General features: G+C 33.7%; 1 protein-coding gene across 2 annotated transcripts in view; it reads right to left on the reverse strand.

Annotated features, from left to right (window-relative positions):
* The window catches only part of cnksr1 (connector enhancer of kinase suppressor of Ras 1), a 99,622-nt gene that overhangs the window by 46,195 nt on the left and 33,811 nt on the right, over window positions 1–19,616 (reverse strand). For both annotated transcript variants that reach the window (XM_030127075.1, XM_030127074.1), the window contains exons 5-6: window positions 5,536–5,577; window positions 3,469–3,588 (exon numbers count right to left, since the gene is read on the reverse strand). In XM_030127075.1, coding sequence (XP_029982935.1) covers window positions 3,469–3,588; window positions 5,536–5,577 — 162 coding nt within the window. The remainder of the gene's footprint in view (window positions 1–3,468; window positions 3,589–5,535; window positions 5,578–19,616) is intronic.

Consider the following 19,616-nt stretch of genomic DNA (forward strand, 5'->3'; position numbering starts at 1 on the left):
TGAAAGAGGTGAACAGTGGAATCAAAAAGATGATGAAAACCTTCAGGCAACAATGAGGAAAGAAAATGAACAGAGGAAAACATTCACAGGAGAGAAAACTGTTAGAATGGAAGGAGAATATTTACAAAAACACTTTCACTTTCATGTTTGGCATGAAAAAAGGTGGTCTGTATACATATAGTTTAAAGAGTGAATATATGTATATGTCACAGTAGAGATTGAAATCCAGTAGGATTCGTAATCCTACTAGGACAGATAGGCAAGAAAGGACGTCATGTCAGGGCTCACATACATTTTATAGACAGAATTTCAAAGCTTTTCTATGACATTTTTTTCTCATTGGCTTTTAATCAATGAGATGTTTTTTAGATTTCCTGTTGTTGTTTTTTTTACCAGATTTGAATTTGTCTTTGTTTTTATGACGGTTGTATTTTGTTGTTTTTAGCCTGCTTTGCATCTTCTGTAATCATTGTTCTACTTATTTATTCCCTTCTTTTATGATTTGTGTACAACACTTTGGCCAAATAGAAAGTTTTTTAAGTGCTTTATAGATAAAGTCGGTTCGGTATGGTATGGTATGGTATGGTATGATATGGTATGGTATGCACGGAATAGTACAGTATGGTATGGTATGGTATGGTATGGTATGCACGGAATAGCACAGTATGGTACGGTACGGTATGGTATGGTATGCATGGAATAGTACGGTATGGTATGGTATGGTATGGTATGGTATGGTACGGTACGGTATGTTATAGTATATAGTATGGTATGCATGGAATAGTACAGTATGGTACGGTATGGTATGGTATGGTGTGGTATGGTATTATTCAAAACTTTTAAATGCACAAATAAAAGTGGAATGAATTAACCCTGTAAAGCCTGAACCATTAAATCATTGACAGAAAATTCCAGTTCTTTGAAACCGGAGCCTTTATTGGTCATTCTGAACAACCCAAAAAATTTTTTTCAAACATCAATTTCCATGTATGAGTTTCAGTTTTGTATCATATTTGATACATCGGGTCTCAATGCTCAAATATTATGATTTTTGAACAAACAAAAACATAATCTAACACAAGCATGTCTAACAAATTGGTAATTCCTTTTCAAAATTGCCAAAGTTCCTCCTCCTTCCTCATTAATGACAGTCTTGTAGTGTCACTGGAAAGGCCTCTGGTGAATGAATTCCTCCCCCCTGGTGGATTATCTGTGTATTGCATGTATCTAATTGTATACATCAGGTTTCTGAAGAAAACAATTATCACACTGATCATGTAGAGGGATTCAAAACTCATGTATCAAATATGATACGTTTGGCATCATAGGGTTAAATAGTAAGAATCCTTATTCATGCAAATCCTTATTTTCATCTTCATTTTAAATATTAACAAGCTTTTTCTCCTTCCTAAATATTAATATAAATATAGTCAAAATGAGGAAGAAATATATGTTTTCCAGTCAAATACCAAAAACGAAAAGGTAAAACCACACATTACATTTATTATTTGAGTTTAAATCTGACATTTTTGCTCTGTTAAGCACTATTTACAAGGGACTATTACCTGTCAACGTTTAGTGATTTGGAATAATTGCAGAAGTTGTCTGTTATTACATGCGATTCAATCATGTCCCTCATTTGTAAAGTAAAATTCAAACCAAATGACATATTCTATTTCAGCAGACACAGACGTCCTGTTATAGTAGTCCAATACGATTCGACCTTTTCTGTAATTTAGTGGAATACGCAGCATTTGTCGTTTCCTCTGTGCATTTATTGAGCCTATTTCCTGGTTGATAATGATGGAGGCTGCACAGGTGGTAATGAATCAATTTTTAAAATTTATTTATTTATTTATTTAATTTAAGCGATTTAGGTGGAAATCCAGGAGGCTCATGTTACAAATAACATGGATGTTCACTGAAAGAGCAAACTGAAGTCTTTCAGAAGAGCAACAAAATGGAAAAGATGAAGAAATAGATTAATGGCAAGCATGACGGCTACAGGAAGGAAAATTTTTCTACCTTTTTAATAGATGTGTGTAAGTGGTGAAACTGTGTTTAACATCAGAACAAGGGGACAATGTCAGTATATTTGGTAAAAAAAAATCAGATTCGGTTTATTCTATGGATGAAACACAGACATAGAGGGTTGATTTCCAAATCACTAGATGTCCACGGGTGAATAGGGTTTTAATTGGTGAATTTTATTATAAGAAAAACTAAAAAAAATCAGCTTTTAAAATGTGAATTAACTGAGCAAGAAGTTCTCCCAGTGTAGAATTAATTACATTTTATTCTAATATAATGTAATATATATAATACAAACAAAAAGTTAAGGATATTTCTTTTTTTCTTTTTTTTTTTGTCATTTTTGCCATTTGTAAATAAAACTGTTTGGTCATTAAAAAAATGTTTCAATTCAATTCACACACAAAAAAGTAAAAAGCTCTGTGCAAGAATCCCTACTGAAAAAAATAGCCTAAAAATGTTAAATATCCTTAACTTTTTCTTTGTAGTGTATATATTTTTTATTGTGTTTGTATTTATGTTTGCTTTTTAATGCGGACCGTGAGTCTATAATAAAGCTTATCTATCTATCTATCTATCTATCTATCTATCTATCTATCTATCTATCTATCTGATATAACGTTATTTACTTCAGGGAAATGTTTATCTTTCTAAATGTCTGTAGTTTTTCATTTATAGTGTTTTTATTCAAGATGTCTCCACTGTTTCCATGACTGTGGGAACCCTGTCATATCCTCCTGAGACCCAGCAGTGTATTTTTATCCTCTGTGGGGGGTTTCAGAGCTTTACTTAAAAAGAAACCAAAACCCTGTCCGCTGCAAAGGACGTTCCATAAAGAAATAAAAAATGGATCTGAAAAATCATGATGTTTCAAATCAAGACCACTGGAAACTAAATTCATCTACTGATCTAAACTGTTTAATACCTGCTGATCCATTAATCCTATCAATACATGTAAATAATTGGCGTAAAATACAGTTTGTCGTCTTTTCATTGTTATCAGATATGACCCATTTGGACGCTCAGAGGCTCCGTAGTTACTGTGGAAACAAATCTTGGTTTCAGTTCTGTTAATAAATTTTGAGAAAAGTCAGTATTTTCTCAGTTTTCTCTGTTTTTGATAAAATAACCCTCAACTTTAATCTGAGCTTTTATGAACATGTACATGATCAGTGAATTACATTTCAGAAAATACCTGATTTTTACAGAAATAACACAAAATACAGAGGATAATATTGTAATAAATTGTGATAAATAACTGACAAAAGGTTAAACATAGAGAAAAAATCATTTGGGAACTGCCACAAAAGTAGGTCTTTAAGGGTAAATGTAAAAAACAGAATTTGCATCTGCTCCAAACTTGCTAAAGGGACTTTTATTTCTTCTATAATCAATAAAAGTAGTAGTGAATGAAGGTGTGAGTTATTAGATATTTACCAGATGATCTCCAGGAGACACGGGCACCAGGTCGACACTCTCCAGCTGAGCAGTATGGGTAAGAAGGGTCTCAGGGCTGGAGTTCAGGATCTCATCACACACCACCACCAGCTGACGACACTGATGGACGAGGCAAAAATGTGATTTATTAGACCTATTATATTATATAAGACACAAAGGCAGGGGAGTAAAACCCATTTTAGTTCAGGGGTCACATACAGCCCAGTATGATGTGGGCCGGACCAGTACAGTAATAGAAAAAATAGAATATAAATATTGACAATTCTTAATTTTTTTTTCTTTTTTTCTCAATTTTTCTTAAATTTGTCTGTTTTAGTGCAAAAAAAGTAAAACTAACTTAGGAAAATGTAATAGAAAAAATAGAATATAAATATTGACAATTCTTAATTTTTTTTTTTTTCGCAGTTTTTCTTACATTTGTCTGTGTTTTAGTGCAAAAAAGTGAAATTAAATTATGAAAATGTAACAGAAAAAATAGAATATGAAAACTGACAATTCTTAATTTTTTCTCTGTTTTAGTGAAAGAAGTAAAATTAAATTATGCCAATGTAATAGAAAAAAACAAAATATAAATATTACAATTTTTTTTTGTTTTTTTTTTCGTGCAAAAAAGTACAATTAAATTATGAAAATGTAATAGAAAAAAAACAGAATATAAATATTGACAATTCTTAATTTTTTCTTTGCTTTAGTGCAAAAAAGTTAAATTAACTTATGCCAGTGTAATAGAAAAAATAGAATATGAAAATTGACAATTCTTAATTTTTTCTGTGTTTTAGTGAAAGAAGTAAAATTAACTTATGCCAATGTAATAGAAAAAAACCAGAATATAAATATTGACAATTTTTTAAATTTTGTCTTTGTTTTTTGTGCAAAAAGTACAATTAAATTATGAAAATGTAATAGAAAAAATAGAATATTAATATTGACATTTCTTAATTTTTTCTTTGTTTTAGTGGAAAAAAGTTAAATTAACTTTTGACAATGAAATAGAAAAAATAGAATATAAATATTGACAATTCTTAAATTTTTTTTTTTCCCGCAGTTTTTCTTAAATTTGTCTGTGTTTTAGTGCAAAAAAGTGAAATTAAATTATGAAAATGTAACAGTAAAAATAGAATAGGAAAATTGACAATTCTTAATTTTTTCTGTGTTTTAGTGAAAGAAGTAAAATTAACTTATGCCAGTGTAATAGAAAAAAACCAGAATATAAATATTGACAATTTTTAAATTTTGTCTTTGTTTTTCGTGCAAAAAAGTACAATTAAATTATGAAAATGTAATAGAAAAAATAGAATATTAATATTGACATTTCTTAATTTTTTCTTTGTTTTAGTGCAAAAAAGTTAAATTAACTTATGACAATGAAATAGAAAAAATAGAATACACATATTGACAATTCTTAATTTTTTTCTTGTTTTAGCGCAAAGAAGTAAAATTAAATTATGAAAATCAAACAGAAAAAATAGAATATAAATATTGACAAATGTTAAATTTTTCTGTTTTACTGCAAAAAAGTAAAATCAAATTATGAAAATGTAATAGAAAAAATAAATTATAAATATTGACAATTCTTAATTTTTTTCTTTCTTTTAGTGCAAAAAAGTTAAATTAAATTATGAAGATGTTAAAATATCTACATTTACAAACATTCCTTTCACAAAAAACAATGAATAACCTGAGCAACCTGAAATATTTTAAGAAAAAATCATGCAATTTTAACAATATTATGCCTCAGCTTATTTCTATTTGTGCATTACAGATGACGGTGGATCTATAAAAACACAAAAACATTTAGTTCCAGTCATAATATTGTTAGAATTTTGCAGTTTGAAATTTGGAATTGTCATTATTTACAGGTTATTTTTCTATTGTTTTACTGATCTGACCACTTAGGATCAAATTGCGCTCAAATGAGTTGAACACCATTGACTGTTGACTGTAAATTTTGCACTTTGAAATTCATCTCACAGGTCGGATGGGAATCTAAAGAAAAAAAAACCAACTGGATACGAACAGATTCAGTAAATTGGACAGCAGACTTACCACAGCGATGATGTCCTTTTCCTTCTCGTAGACTGTGCTCTCCTGCAGAAGCACAGAAACAACACAACATGAGTTTCATCAGAAAACGCAGCTGTAGTCATGATGCTCATATTGATTGGTGGAAATGGGACAGACTGTCTGAAAACTCATGGGCTATTTCCTCTTCGAAGCAGGAATCAGGAAGTGGTTAAAAGAAGCCTGTAGGTAACGTCCAGAGCAAAGAGAAACAGTATTTCATAGCATGGACTGGGTTATTCTAATAAAAATAAACCTACAACGCACAATGCAACAGGAACTAAAATGAAAAAGTGAAAAATAACTGCAGGTAGAATCAGTTTTATTTTCATTTTAGACTTTTTAAATGTTGCTTTTTGATCCAGATCTGTACACTAATTACTGAGTTCTGCTGCAGGTCGGAAAATGTGAATGGTTCCCAAAAATAAAAGGACATTTCCTCAAAATAAAACTACTTACACACTCGCAAATTTAACCCATAGTGACCCAATCTACACCGATATAAACTGTTTAATACCTGTTGATCCATTAATCCTATTAATACATGTAAATAATTGGTGTAAAATACAGTTTGTCATCTTTTCATGGTCATCTGATAGGATGCTCAGAGGCTCTGTAGTTACCGTGGCAACACCATCATCTTCTACAACATTGATTCACCAGTAAAACCCATGGAGTTGGATGGAGACAGTTGTTTTTATATTCAGCTGCTGAAAAAGTCTCATTTTCTTCATTTTCCTCTGTTTTGATTTAATTAACTTTGAATTTACTCTGAGTTGTCATGAACATCTACATGATCTGTGAATTAAGTATAAAAAAAATACAGGATTTACACCAAAAAAAAAAAAAAGCAAAATACAGAGGATAATATTATAATATACAAAAAATTGGTGATAAATCAGTTAGGAAAGGTAGAAATAGAGAAAAAAATCATTGGGAACTGCCACAAAAGTAACACTGGGTCTTTATGGGTTAATATAGAAACTGATTAATGAATCAAATCACAAGCAGAAACAAGATGAAAACAGAAACAGAAATGAATAAAGCACTGAAACCCATGGAGTTGGATCAATGACAGTGGATGGACACACTTGTTTTTACATTTAGTTGCTGATAAAGTGTCTTTTTTTTTTTTTCATTTTTCTCTGTTTTGATTTAATTGACTGAATTTACTCTGAGTTTTGATGAACATCTACATGATCTGTGAATTAAGTATAAAAAATACAGGATTTACACCCAAAAAAAATGCAAAATACAGAGGATAATATAAATAAAAAATAGTGATAAATCAGTTACGAAAAGTAGAAATAGAGAAAAATTAATTTGGGAACTGCCACAAAAGTAGCACTGGGTCTTTATGGGTTAATATAGAAACTGATTATTGAATCAAATCACCAACAGAAGCATAAAGCCTTGGAAACCCATGAAATTGGATCAATGAGTGGATGGAAACACTTGTTTTTACATTCAGTCAATGATATTTTTGCTGAAAAAGTCATTTTTTTTCAGTTTTCTCTGTTTTTGATATAATTACTCTCAACTTTAGACTGAGCTTTTATGAACATATACGTTATAATTGAATTAAATATAGGAAATTACATGATTTACACTGAAAAAAACACAAAAAACAGAGGATAATATTATAATAAATGGGTAATTATGGGTTAACTGAGACTGAACTAAAATCAAAAAGCAATGAAAATTTGAAGATTACAAAAGTTATAATATAGCAGTCCGCCTGAATTTACACAAAATACAAATACACAAAAAAAAAGTAGTTTGGGGGGCCAGCAATATATTTTGTTATGTTATTAAAAAGCTAATGGGATTATCCACATGTTAAGTCTGATGTCATGTAACTGTAAAACTCATTTCCACTTCAAATTAGTCAACATCTGTCTTTAATGAGGCATCAGTTCAGCTTAAAACAGGCTAATTGAATTTATTCCACTCAAATATATGATGAGTGTGATTTTCTATAGTGTTTGACCTGCAGTAGACCACAGTCATTTAAGAGACGGATTATTACTAAATAAAATGATGAAAATAATTGTACAACTAAACCCACACTGTGTTGTTTTTTTTAATTCTTTAAGTGTAAAATACCGTTTAAGGTCCTAGTCCGTTAATAACAGTGCATTGTTTTATTTCATTCTCAGCCGTGCACTGACACCAAACAGGACTTTATTTGCCTTCCCCTGTTCTGGACAGCACAGATAAAGAGCTGACAAATGAAACATGAAGTGCAAAGATGCAGCAGAGTTGTAATAAAGCGGTGCCCCAACGTTCTGGCAGTGACACAAAATGACTCTTAAACTGATTTATTCGCCAATAAAAGTCTTTGAAACTTATGAGGTATCAGGGGAATCTATGCAGATGCACTTTGGCAGAAGCAGTGGGAACTCACATGCTAATGCTAGTGCTAATGTTTTCAACAGCTGCTGGTCTAGAGTGTTTGAACCACTGATCCTATCCACACATTTAAGAGACACCATCATCTTCTGCAACACTGATTCACCAATAAAACCCATGTTAGTGTAGTTTTTAAAGGTGCTGTATGTAGGATTGTGGCCAAAACTGGTACTGCAGTCACACTCAAAATACTGTAGAGCACAGGTGTCAAACATGCGGCTCAGGGGCCAAATCTGGCCCGCCAAAGGGTTCAATCTGGCCCCTGGGATGAATTTGTGAAATGCAAAAATTACTGAAGATATTAATAATCAAGGATGTTAAAATCATTTTAGGTCATTTCAATCTAAAGTGGATAAGACCAGTAAAATACTATCATAAAAACCTATAAATAATGAAAACTGTAAATTTGTCTCATTGTTTTCGCGTAAAAAAAAAAGTAAAATTATACAAAAATGTTTACATTTACAGACTAGTCTTTTACAAAAAATATGAATATCTGAAATGTCTTAATTTTTAATTCAAGATTTTTTTTTTTGCTTAATTCAAGATTTTTTTTGTTGTTGCTTGATTCAAGATTTTTGTTTTTTGCTTAACTCAAGATTTTTTTTGCTTAATTCAAAATGTTTTTTCGCTTTATTCAAGATTTTTTTGTTGCTTGATTCAAGATTTTTTTTTTCTTAATTCAAGAGTTTTCAGACCAGTAAGATACTATCATAATAACGTATAAATAATGAAAACTGTAATTTTTTCTCAGTGACTTAGTGTAAAAAAAAAAAAAAAAGTCAAATTGCACAAAAATGTTGACATTTACAAACTAGCCTTTTATAAAAAAAAGAAAAGAAAAGTGAATAACCTGAAATCTCTTAAGAGAGGTATGTGGAATTTTAACAATATTGTCCCTGTTATTTGATGTTTTGTGTATTTGTAGATCCACTGTGATCTGTAAGTTGTGATTCACATGTATAAATGATAAACTAAGGCGTAATATTGTTAACATTGTACTTATTTTACTAAAGAATTTTCAGCTTGTTCATATTTGTTCATGTTATGTTCAAGTACAATTTGTGGATATAAATATTGTCATTACAGAATTTAAGTTTTACACTCAAAAGTTCTTATCCTATTTCTTATATTATTTTACTGCTCCGGCCCACTTCATATCATATTAGGCTGAATGTGGCCCCAGAACTAAAATGAGTTTGACACCCCTGCTGTAGAGCGTGGTATCCTGTCCTCCTCCCCCAGGCTAGGGGTTGCCAGATCCAGCATGAGCGTCTACTACTTGTGTTTCCACTAATTCTTGCCACCACACCATAAATTTCAAACAAAAAAAATCATCACCAGACTTATTATACTTAAGTATAACATAGAATAGGCCAGGACAAACATCCTGCCCACTCAAATGAAAGTTTGCAAAGATTCAGGAGATAGGGAAAAGGTAAATGAGCCTTAAGTTTCACGGATCGCTACCGTACCCCCCCCCTCCTCCATGTTTCAAAATCATCTCCTATACAGTTAGGGCTGAAAGATATATCGTTATCGTATCTATATCTAGATATGGACATTCAAGATATTAATATCAAAAAAGCAACGATATAAACAATATAGATTTCTGCAGTAAAAAAACATTTTCTGCAGTAAAATGTTTGATTTGTAGTTTATTTATTCCTACTTTGTTAATGTTGATGACTGGCAGTGAGTTCTTATAAATAAAACTGCACTTTCCACATTCTTTCGTATTATGATGTTTGTATTTTCTGAAAAATGCTTGGTTTTCACCGAACCCGTAGTTATATCGTATCGTATCGATATCGAGATATCTGGCATGAATATCGAGATATGAAATTTTGTCCATATCGTTCAGCCCATATACAGTACATATCTTTGTTTTGTTTCTCACTTTGTCACAACGTATTTGGGAATAATAAGAGGCCTTTTAGGTTTATTAACGTCAGACATTTATGATCAGAAATGTTCCAGCTGCAGCTCAGCGGGAACTGGCAACCTGGATGCTGAAAGGCTACTGACTCTGTGATTGGCAGACAGGTGATGGGTGGAGCCTCAGACCAAAACACACCATGTCAACATAAACATCATTTCGGGGCAGACACTGAGCTTTTCAAATGCAGATATTGTGTCTGGACTACTACTGTCAGTGATATCCGTATTTGAAATGAACATGATTCCTTCATGTCTGGTGACGGTTAAGGCCATTTTAGAGTTACTTAGAACATAATTCCTACATACTGCACCTTTAAGAATCAGATAACAAAGAGCCATACAACATGGTCAAACAAAAATTTTGCTGAAGAAGTCACTTCAGTCTCTGTTTTGACATAATAACCCTTGTATTACATGCTGAAATAGGCAAGGATGATATCGTTGCTGTCAGGTGGAAACCTTGTAAGTCAATTTTTTGTCTTTTTTTTGTCATAAAACGATTTTTTTGGTCAGTCTTCACGTTGGCCTGACGGTTTTAGAAATATGTAGCCAATGAAAAGTGTTGAAACTGCAGAAGCCGTGAACAGCCATGGATTTACATATAATTTTATGGCCACTGACTACCAGTTGTGGACCCCATGGAAGGCTGGAGGTATAAGGTGTGTTCCATAAGTGCCGTAACTACCGCAACTGGCATGAAAGCAAAAGTGAAACTTAACTTTGAACTCTCTTTTACCGCGGAGTTTACACAAAATGTTCACAACTTCTAACCTATATCCACTGGTCCCCTGGGAATGCTGGGCCCCATGAATTAGTCATGTTTACCCCCCTCTTGACGGCACCCCAGGTTGTTAATAACAATTAATTAATTCTTAATTAATTCTTAATAAAATAAAAGATAACAAAGATCGTTTTGTCATGATCACAAATTAATTTATTTCGTTGCTTCCTAATAGAGAACCATATACAGAACTCAGATGTGAGCAGGTTCACACCCTCTACATTACAACCCTCAAGAGCTGCTGCTGACATGTGCAGTACAGAGCAAAACACACATTCAACAACAACATGTCGGTAAGTTACAGTAACTACAAGGAAACAATCTTTGTTATCTCGAGAAAATGAATTAATTAATTTGCTAACATGAGATAACGACCATAAAATAATATGAAAATCCACAGCTGTTCTTGGCTTCCGTAGAAAACAGTATGTGACTACATTTCTTAACTCCATGCATTTATTTCAAATATACACCGTTTTTCCAGTTTCCTGAAAAATAACAATTTTGGACATAAGAGGTTTCCACCCAACAGTGATGATATAATAATAAATGGTACTGATTGGCTATGGAATGGTTATATGTCGAAGAAAATCTATTTGAAAAGTAGTTCTTCTTTAATGGTTAAAAGGTTGACTGTACATAAGCTAGCACCAAACTTTCTTTCTTGTCATTTGTTTAAGAATTGTAACTTAATCAGCTTCATTCAATCAGTGGTAACAACTCACATGTTTGACTCAATGACATTGAACTGGAGCAGATTAAATTGAGACTAATGAACATAATTAGACCCAGAAACAGGAAATGAGGTCACGGCTTAACAAGTGGATCAGATGTACATATTCAGCGTGTATACACAAACCCAGATAACGTATGGACACGCTCTGGTGTCACCGTTCAGGGCGTATCTACAGCGGAACTAAAGTGCTTAATGTCGAAGCCACTGTTGATAATTCTCCTAAAGCGTTTAAGGTAACTGAGGCCCAAGGGGGGGGGGGGGGGGGGGATGAATGAAAGAGGGTGATGAGAGGTAAAACTGAATGACTGACTGCTGACGTTTACACATGGTAGAATATTAGCTGAAAATGCTAATGTCACGTTACGTTAATGCTAAGGCTAATTTGCACCAGCTGATGATGTGATGAGTTACATAAAGGAGCGAGTGAGGGGAAGCTAATCCCTGTGAAATGTAACAAGGGATCAACAGGGAACACGGGTGGATTTCTGGGCTAATTAAAGGCTGTGACACAAGCCTGTGGAAGTGGGGGGGGGTGACTGGGACAGGGGGAATGTTGGTCAGTCTGCTGGGCTAGAGTGGTGAGTAGACGTGGATATTAGAGCTAATAGTCAGGTACTAAGCCGGTGACACAACCTTAAGAATACACTGGGCAACACTGGAAACTCATTACAAATAAAGTTGCACAAGCTGAAATCAGAGGGAAAAACAACATTTCTGAGTCTAAATCCAGAGTAATCATAAATACAAATAACCTAACAGTAGTCGCTTTTCTATTGGGCGTCTGCGCAAAACTTTACCGATATTTACTAAATGTCAAAAAAACAGAAGTGTGTCGTGTCAGTTTTTCCATTGAATCACAAATGCGATGATTTGTTAATATATTATCGCGAGATGACACGAGAAGTCATTTCATAAACATGGCGACGAATGTAAATATGGTGTTGATTTACAGATATATTCATTATTATTATATATTATCCCTCTATCCTGTACTAAATTAAAAAATTATTTGGTTTCCTGGTGTGTTTCTTTTACAACCATTCTCCTTCCCTTGTTGTATCGTCCGTCAACATCCATTTTTTTTAATTCATCTGACTGTAGTTGTGGAAAAAGGTCTTTCCATTGCAGTTTTGCATGATATACCATTTGCGCTACGCCTGAAAAACCACCTCTTGCCAGCGCAAAAACTTTTAATCGAAAAACGAGAGTTTTGGCGAAATTGTCGTTTTTCCACCAGGTACATTTTTATGTGCAAGTTACATTTGCACAATTTGAGGGTCAATGGAAAAGCAACTAGTGTTTCACACAACTATGGAAAAGACACACCACTTTCCCAGGCTTTTTCATTGCACTATTGTCAGATCTGCTGCTGTTTTTTTCCATTATTCACATCCTCACCTTTCATCACTGTTACTGTATTTCACAACCACCACATCTTTATATTCTACTATAGTGTATCTTTTACACCACTTCATTTTTTCTGGGATTTCCAGGTGGCACAGGCCAAGATAGCAGCATAAACTTCTAGCTCCTGATCAAAACTCAACAAAACTCCCCAAATTTAATGCAAAAAAATTAATCTATAGGCTTTAAACAGATATGCCAAGGGGAGGAAGACCAAGAGGAACTAGAACAGCTAAAGCTTGGCAGAACAACTCGAACTGATGAAGGAAACAGATGCAGGCGAGGACAAGCAGAACATGAAAGTGGAAGCAGCGGACATGATAATCTCATTCAAGAAAAAAAAAAAGTGAGAGAGGAACTTGAGAACTTTAAGAACAATGTCAACCACTTTATTTTTTCTTATTCTACTCTTACCTCTTTTTTAAACTGTATGGCATTTTAACTGCAAAGTAAGAGAGAAACTTCTTAAATTCTCTATATTTCCTGTGCATCTACTGAACTGACACCAAAAAAATCTTTGAATCTTGTACCCAGGCTTCTGTGTTGTAAAGTCACTTCTGACAGAATCTTAATAGATCGTGGTAATTAAAGCTGTCAATCTCATATTTAACCCTTTACAGGGCACTCATAGATATACTCTGAACCTTAGTGTGTTACTGGAGAAACTAACAAAACTTTATTACTTTTGTGAATTTTTATTGTTAAGTAGAAAATCAAGGTCAGTGAAGTTACCATATTTAGTTTCTAGCTATATTTGGTAAAAGAAAAAAAAAAGAAGAAATCCCAGAAGTACAGTTATGGAAAAAAATATTAGACCACCCCTTGTTTTCTTCAATTTTTTGTTCATTTTAATGCCTGGTACAACTAAAGGTTCATTTATTTGGATAAATATAATGATAACAACAAAAATAGCTCATAGTAGTTTAATTTCAGAGCTGATATCTAACCATTTTCCATGTTTTCTTGATAATAACAAAATCACTTCACTTCTTACATCAATATCTATGGCATTGTACTGACAAAAACAGTGCTTTTAGGCATTCCATGTTTTCTTTTCTGTCTGTTTTAGTCACATGATACACACAGGAGTTAGTACTTGATTACATAACCATTGTTTTTGATGAATTCTGAAGGTCTAATAATTTTTTTCTATGACTGTATATAAAAAAAACAAGAAAAAACACATGTAAGGTGAAAGGAACATGCATTTTAGAACATTAAAAGATCACTTTTTGAACATTAGACCAACATAAATGCTGATCCAGACTCCTGTCCACATCCACATTATCCCTTTGAACATCATTAGTTACATCAGTACCATTACTTCATGGTACCTAACAAAGCAGTTGTCCTTAGATTTAACCTGAGATTGTTGCATCACTTTAACTTTTGCTGTCACTGTCTTGTAATGCATGTGGAAATGACCAAAAATAGTCACTTGCCTGATAAAGGGTCAACCCCCCTACCTGTCTGACAAAACCTCTAATCAACTAAAACCTCCAAACACACAGGGTCGATTTTCTACAATCTGAAAACAGAGTCCAGAGAAGGGGTTAGAAGTGACTCTCAAACCAGTTGAATTTCAACACTGTAAGAAGTAAATATGCAACTTTTGCCAATCATTTGGTAATACAGCTTTACTACAGCTGGAGAAAAAAGTCTTGGCAGTGACATAAATGTGATTTATTTGCCAGTTAACTCTTAGTAACTCATTCTTCAGTGTGCATTTGAAAAATCTCCCCCCCAAAAAAACACAAGCAGGCTGTTAAGTTTATTAGCAAATGCACGGCAACTGAAATGACAGTAATAAACACCTAAATAAGTCAGTGCGGCTCAGGGAGCATCAAAAAGCACAGTATAGTCTATAAACAACCAAAGCTGACTAGACCTTAAATTCAATCTGTACTCGAGTGGAGAAAAGCAATTTTCTTGTGTAAATACAACTGTCTCACAGCACGAAATTAAAAACTTGAAGCGAGTATGACAAAAAAGAGATTAATTTTTCATTTGAGGTGAAATAGGTTTTTCATATCTCAAACAAAACAACTACAGAAGACATAATAAGACAGGATGTACTATTGGAATAATGTTCCCAAAGGTGGACTGATTCACTATTCAAAGACAGATTTAAGAGTGTCTTTACGCACTGACACCTCAATAAAATATACATATACATTTAGACCCATTAGGAAGAAGATAATCCAGCCTCAGGTGAAACTTTTAACCCTTTAGTTGCTGACATGTCTGTGGTGCTCGTTCTGTATGTATGATTTTTTTTTTCAAATATTCATAAAAATTCAACTGTTTCCTCAATAGGAAAAAATTCAAAAGGTGCTGATAGAATAGACCTTGCGCTTTCCAGAGACATCTGAGCATGCTCAGTTCACCCCCCCCACTGCCTGTGGAATGGGGAGCAGTGAGTGAAACTGACTTACTATAAAAAATAGACAGTTTTGGCTTTTTTTTTTTTTTAACACAGTTTTCCCTGTGTTTTTTTTTTTGTTTATACTGTTGTTTGCAGCGTTGTAGTAATTTTCCTTTTTTTTTTTTATTTTTTTTTTTTTACAGTTTTTTTTTACCAAGTTTTGACCATGTAACTGCTTTTTAGAGTTCAACCAGCTGCCAAAAAGAAGCTGGACTGATTTAGATAAAGAAGAAAAACCACCCCAAAACAAAAACCACTAGGCCAAAATGTGTGTTCCAGTTCACAGTTTATGTTCAACATCCTAAATCTCTTATTGATGTACCATAATTTCCAGTCTATAAGCCGCTACTTTTTTTCCACACGCTGTGAACCCATGGCTAATTTATGCTTTCCGGGCTAACGATCGATCCAGCTGACGAAGAAGGAAATAGAGCTGCTGCACGTAAGCTTGGCATCAATGAATCGATGGTGAGACATTGGAGATGGGGTGGGAGGGGCTTATAGTCAGGTGTGGCCAGTAGTCCGGAAAGTACGGTACATTCTGAGTGCCTTATTTGGTAAAAACCTGCAAAACTTCAATTCCTCTCTTTGTCTTTTTCTGTTATTCCACCTGTTTTGACCCTAAAACACACACTAAAGCAAAACTGCTGAAGAAAAGGAACACAAACACATACTCATTGCAACTTTAAGACACTGAAACAGATACAAATTATTTGGTTCTTACCAAGATAAAAAAAAGTTACATTTAAAAATGTTAGATAATTTATCTTGTTTTAAGAGTTAACTTCTTATTTTAAGTGTTCATACATCTGTAGACATGCTTATTTCTAGATTTAACAATCTTAATTCATGAAATCTTGTCAAGTGAAATTATCTTGCTGCATGTACAGATATTTCATTTGTTTTGAGTACATTTTTCCTCAGATTTAGTGTTTTTATCTTGCTTTTAGACTCTCTTTTTTTGCAGCGTACCGATACAAATTCACAGCCGTATGTTTACCTGGAATAATGTCTCAGGGGTTAAAGCAGGGGTGTCAAATTCATTTCCTTTCAGGGGCCACATTCAGCCCAATTTGATCTCCAGTGGGCCGGACCAGTAAAATAATAACACTGAAAAAGTACAATTATATTATGATCCAGTTTACATCTCCAAAGTTTCCTTAAAAATCTGAATAACATGAACAACTTGAACTGTCGTAAGAAAAACAAGTGCAATTTTAACATTTTAACAATATTCTGCCTCGTTTTATCAGTTTATCACTTAAACATGTGCATTACAACCGCACAAAAAATTTTGTAACAGGCAGAATATTGGTAAAATTGCATTTATTTTTCTAAAGACATTTCCGTTTGTTCATATTTGTTCAGGTTATTGGTAATGTAAACATTTTCATGTAATTTTATTTCTTTTTACAACAAAAAAACAAAGAGAAAATTTGGGGTTGTTGTTATTTATAGGTTATTATGATAATATTTTACTGGTTCTGACCCACTTGAAATCTAACTGGACTGTATGTGTCTGTATGTGGAACCTGAATTAAAATGATTTTGACACCACTGATTGTTAATATCTTCAGTGTAATTTTTGCATTTCACAAATTCATCCCATTGGACCCTTTGGCGAGCCAGATTTGGCCTTATGTTTGACACCTGTGGGTTAAAGGGTTAATCTGTTTCTCCAGACACGCCAGTTTCATAAAATATGCATACAACAGTAGTATCAGTTAAACCAGTGGTAGCAGTTTTGGTGTTACCACCTTCAACGACACATCATCACTTCTTCATTTGCTTCACTGGTAACACCTTTGTCTTTCTGTGTTTTTACCAAAAGGTAAAAATACATCAAATACACACCCCTGTATCTAAAACCACATCATGACGCCGTCTGTTCTGCATTTTATCTGACTCTACCAGAACAGGAAATGACCCTTTAAAGTGTGTGATGTGAGCGACAGGTACACTTCTGCACTGAAACTGAGGTGGGAGGGTGTGGATGGAAAACACAAAGCACACTTCTGCTCCCTGAAGGCGACTTCTGGACCCAGAGATGTTCCTCATAGACAGTTAGAATCACAAATCCAATCACAATGTTAATTTATGGGCTTAAGCGCCTCTGCCAACCAGTTAAGGTGCAGTAAATCTATATAAATTGCAGTGAGGGCTTGAAATAGAAGGTATTAATTCTGTGTTATGGTGAATTATTGTGAACGAAAGACTATATTTTACAGAAGACTATGGTGTTCTTGCTCATTGTAGTGGATCAATGAAGCTGATATTTGACAATGTTTGGCTCTAAATTGACTTAACATCATCATTTGTTCTCATTTCCATGCATGAATTCATGAGTTATGGCCTCAAGACATTCCCACGATACTATATTCACAAGAATTGACAAGACAAGACAACATTTAACCATCAAATGTATAGTTCACCTTTGAAGTTTGTTGAAGATATTCCATGAGTACTGTGCCATCAGCAGCTAAATCAATTTTAAGCTTTTGTTAAGATTAAGTTTGCCAGACACAGAAATACAGACAGCAATATGACGCATTTACTACACTGGAGAAGGATGAAGGAAAATTGGAAGCACTTTAGCAACAAGAGAAGAAAGGAGCTGGCCTGAATTACTCCCCAACAGTTTATTCACTCATAATAGGACAGAAAAAAAATACCCTTCACCTGAAATAAACTGCCAGGGTTTACGTAAGTGACAGGTTCCAAATCACAAGATTCAATAAGAGGGTAGTTAGAGCTGAAATTACTCTCTTTCAGTCCCACATTAATGAACACAGAGGGAAAAAAGCACCACTGAAACAAATATAACTCTGGCTTAGTAACCCTGTAAAGCCTGAACCATTAAATCATTGACAGAAAATTCCAGTTCTTTGAAACAGGAGCCTTTATTAGTCCTTTTGAACAACCAAAAAAATGTTGTTGTTTTTTTTCCAAATATCAATTTCCATGTATGAGTTTCAATTTTGTATCATATTTGATACATCAGGTCTCAATGCTAAAATATTATTATTTTTGAACAAACGAAAACATAATCTAACACAAACAAATCAAAGAAATTGGTAATTCCTTTACAAAATTAGTAAAGTTCTTCCTCATTAATGACAGTCTTGTAGTGTCACTGGAAAGACCTCTGGTGAACGAATTCCTCCCCCCTGGTGGATTATCTGTGTATTGCTTGTAACTAATTGTATACATCAGGTTTTTCAAGACAAAAAACATCAAACTGATCATGTAGAGGGCTTCAAAACTCATGTATCAAATATGATATGTTTGGCATTATAGGGTTAATGGAACATACATGATTGTACTGTTGGACCAAAATATGTTACTCTCATCCACCAAAATACTCATGTCATCACTAAATACAGTGTATTTATTAAATTAAAGGTTCAGTGTGTAACGTTTGTGTGTGTCAGTGTTCTGGGGCGCCGCTAGCAATTGTGGGCCCCATGAAAGGTAGACATTGTGGGTCCTACATGAAATAAAGTATCTGTAAATTTGTCATCAGGTGTGGGGGGTGTGTACGTGGTGTAGGGGCTGGAGGTATAAGGTGTGCTCCATAAGTGCCATAACTAATGCAAATGTGAAAGTGAAACTTAACTTTGGGTGTCCGACTCCCAGGTTCTATGAAATTTTTACAACTTCTAACCTATATCCACTGGGCCCCCTGGGGATGCTGAGCCCCATGAATTTGCCATGTTTACCCCCCCTTTACGGCACGCAGCCAGTGTTACCAAATGCACAATAATTATTGGATTTATATGATAATTATACACTGTGTTTGATCATTGAAGACAAAATTACGATAATTTGTTCTTGGAATCAATGTAGGTTCTTTTGCCAATTCATTTCCCAATTCAATATCAGTAAAATATTGATTCTAAATCCATAAACGCATCTCTTTCCAACTAATCATGTAAACCTAAGCATGACTGTCCTTAACTCACATTATATCCCCATTATTTATAATTACATTCAATACAGTAACTTCAAGGACATCATATTAAACATCACAAATGTCTTTTTATAACTTGTATATGATAATGTCCCTCAAAAAAACAATAATTTGAAACCTACAGTATTATCATTTCATTTCCCATCTTGCAACATGGGCTTGTTGACATTAGCTAACATTGTTTCTAAGCTAACGTTAGCTAATGTTGCACAATGTTATGACTGTAGAGGAGCAGAAGGGGACACAAAACAACTCAGCTAACTCAACTAATCCTAGTCCTCTACTTACAAAATCAACAATTTACAATAAACACGTGGCTGACTCCAAAAATAAACCTTTAAATGACGTGTTTCAGGAGGTTTGCACCTGATCAACAGCCCCAAACATCCACAACGAC

This window comes from Sphaeramia orbicularis, chromosome 22, assembly GCF_902148855.1.
Source record: "Sphaeramia orbicularis chromosome 22, fSphaOr1.1, whole genome shotgun sequence".
NCBI lineage: Eukaryota > Metazoa > Chordata > Actinopteri > Kurtiformes > Apogonidae > Sphaeramia > Sphaeramia orbicularis.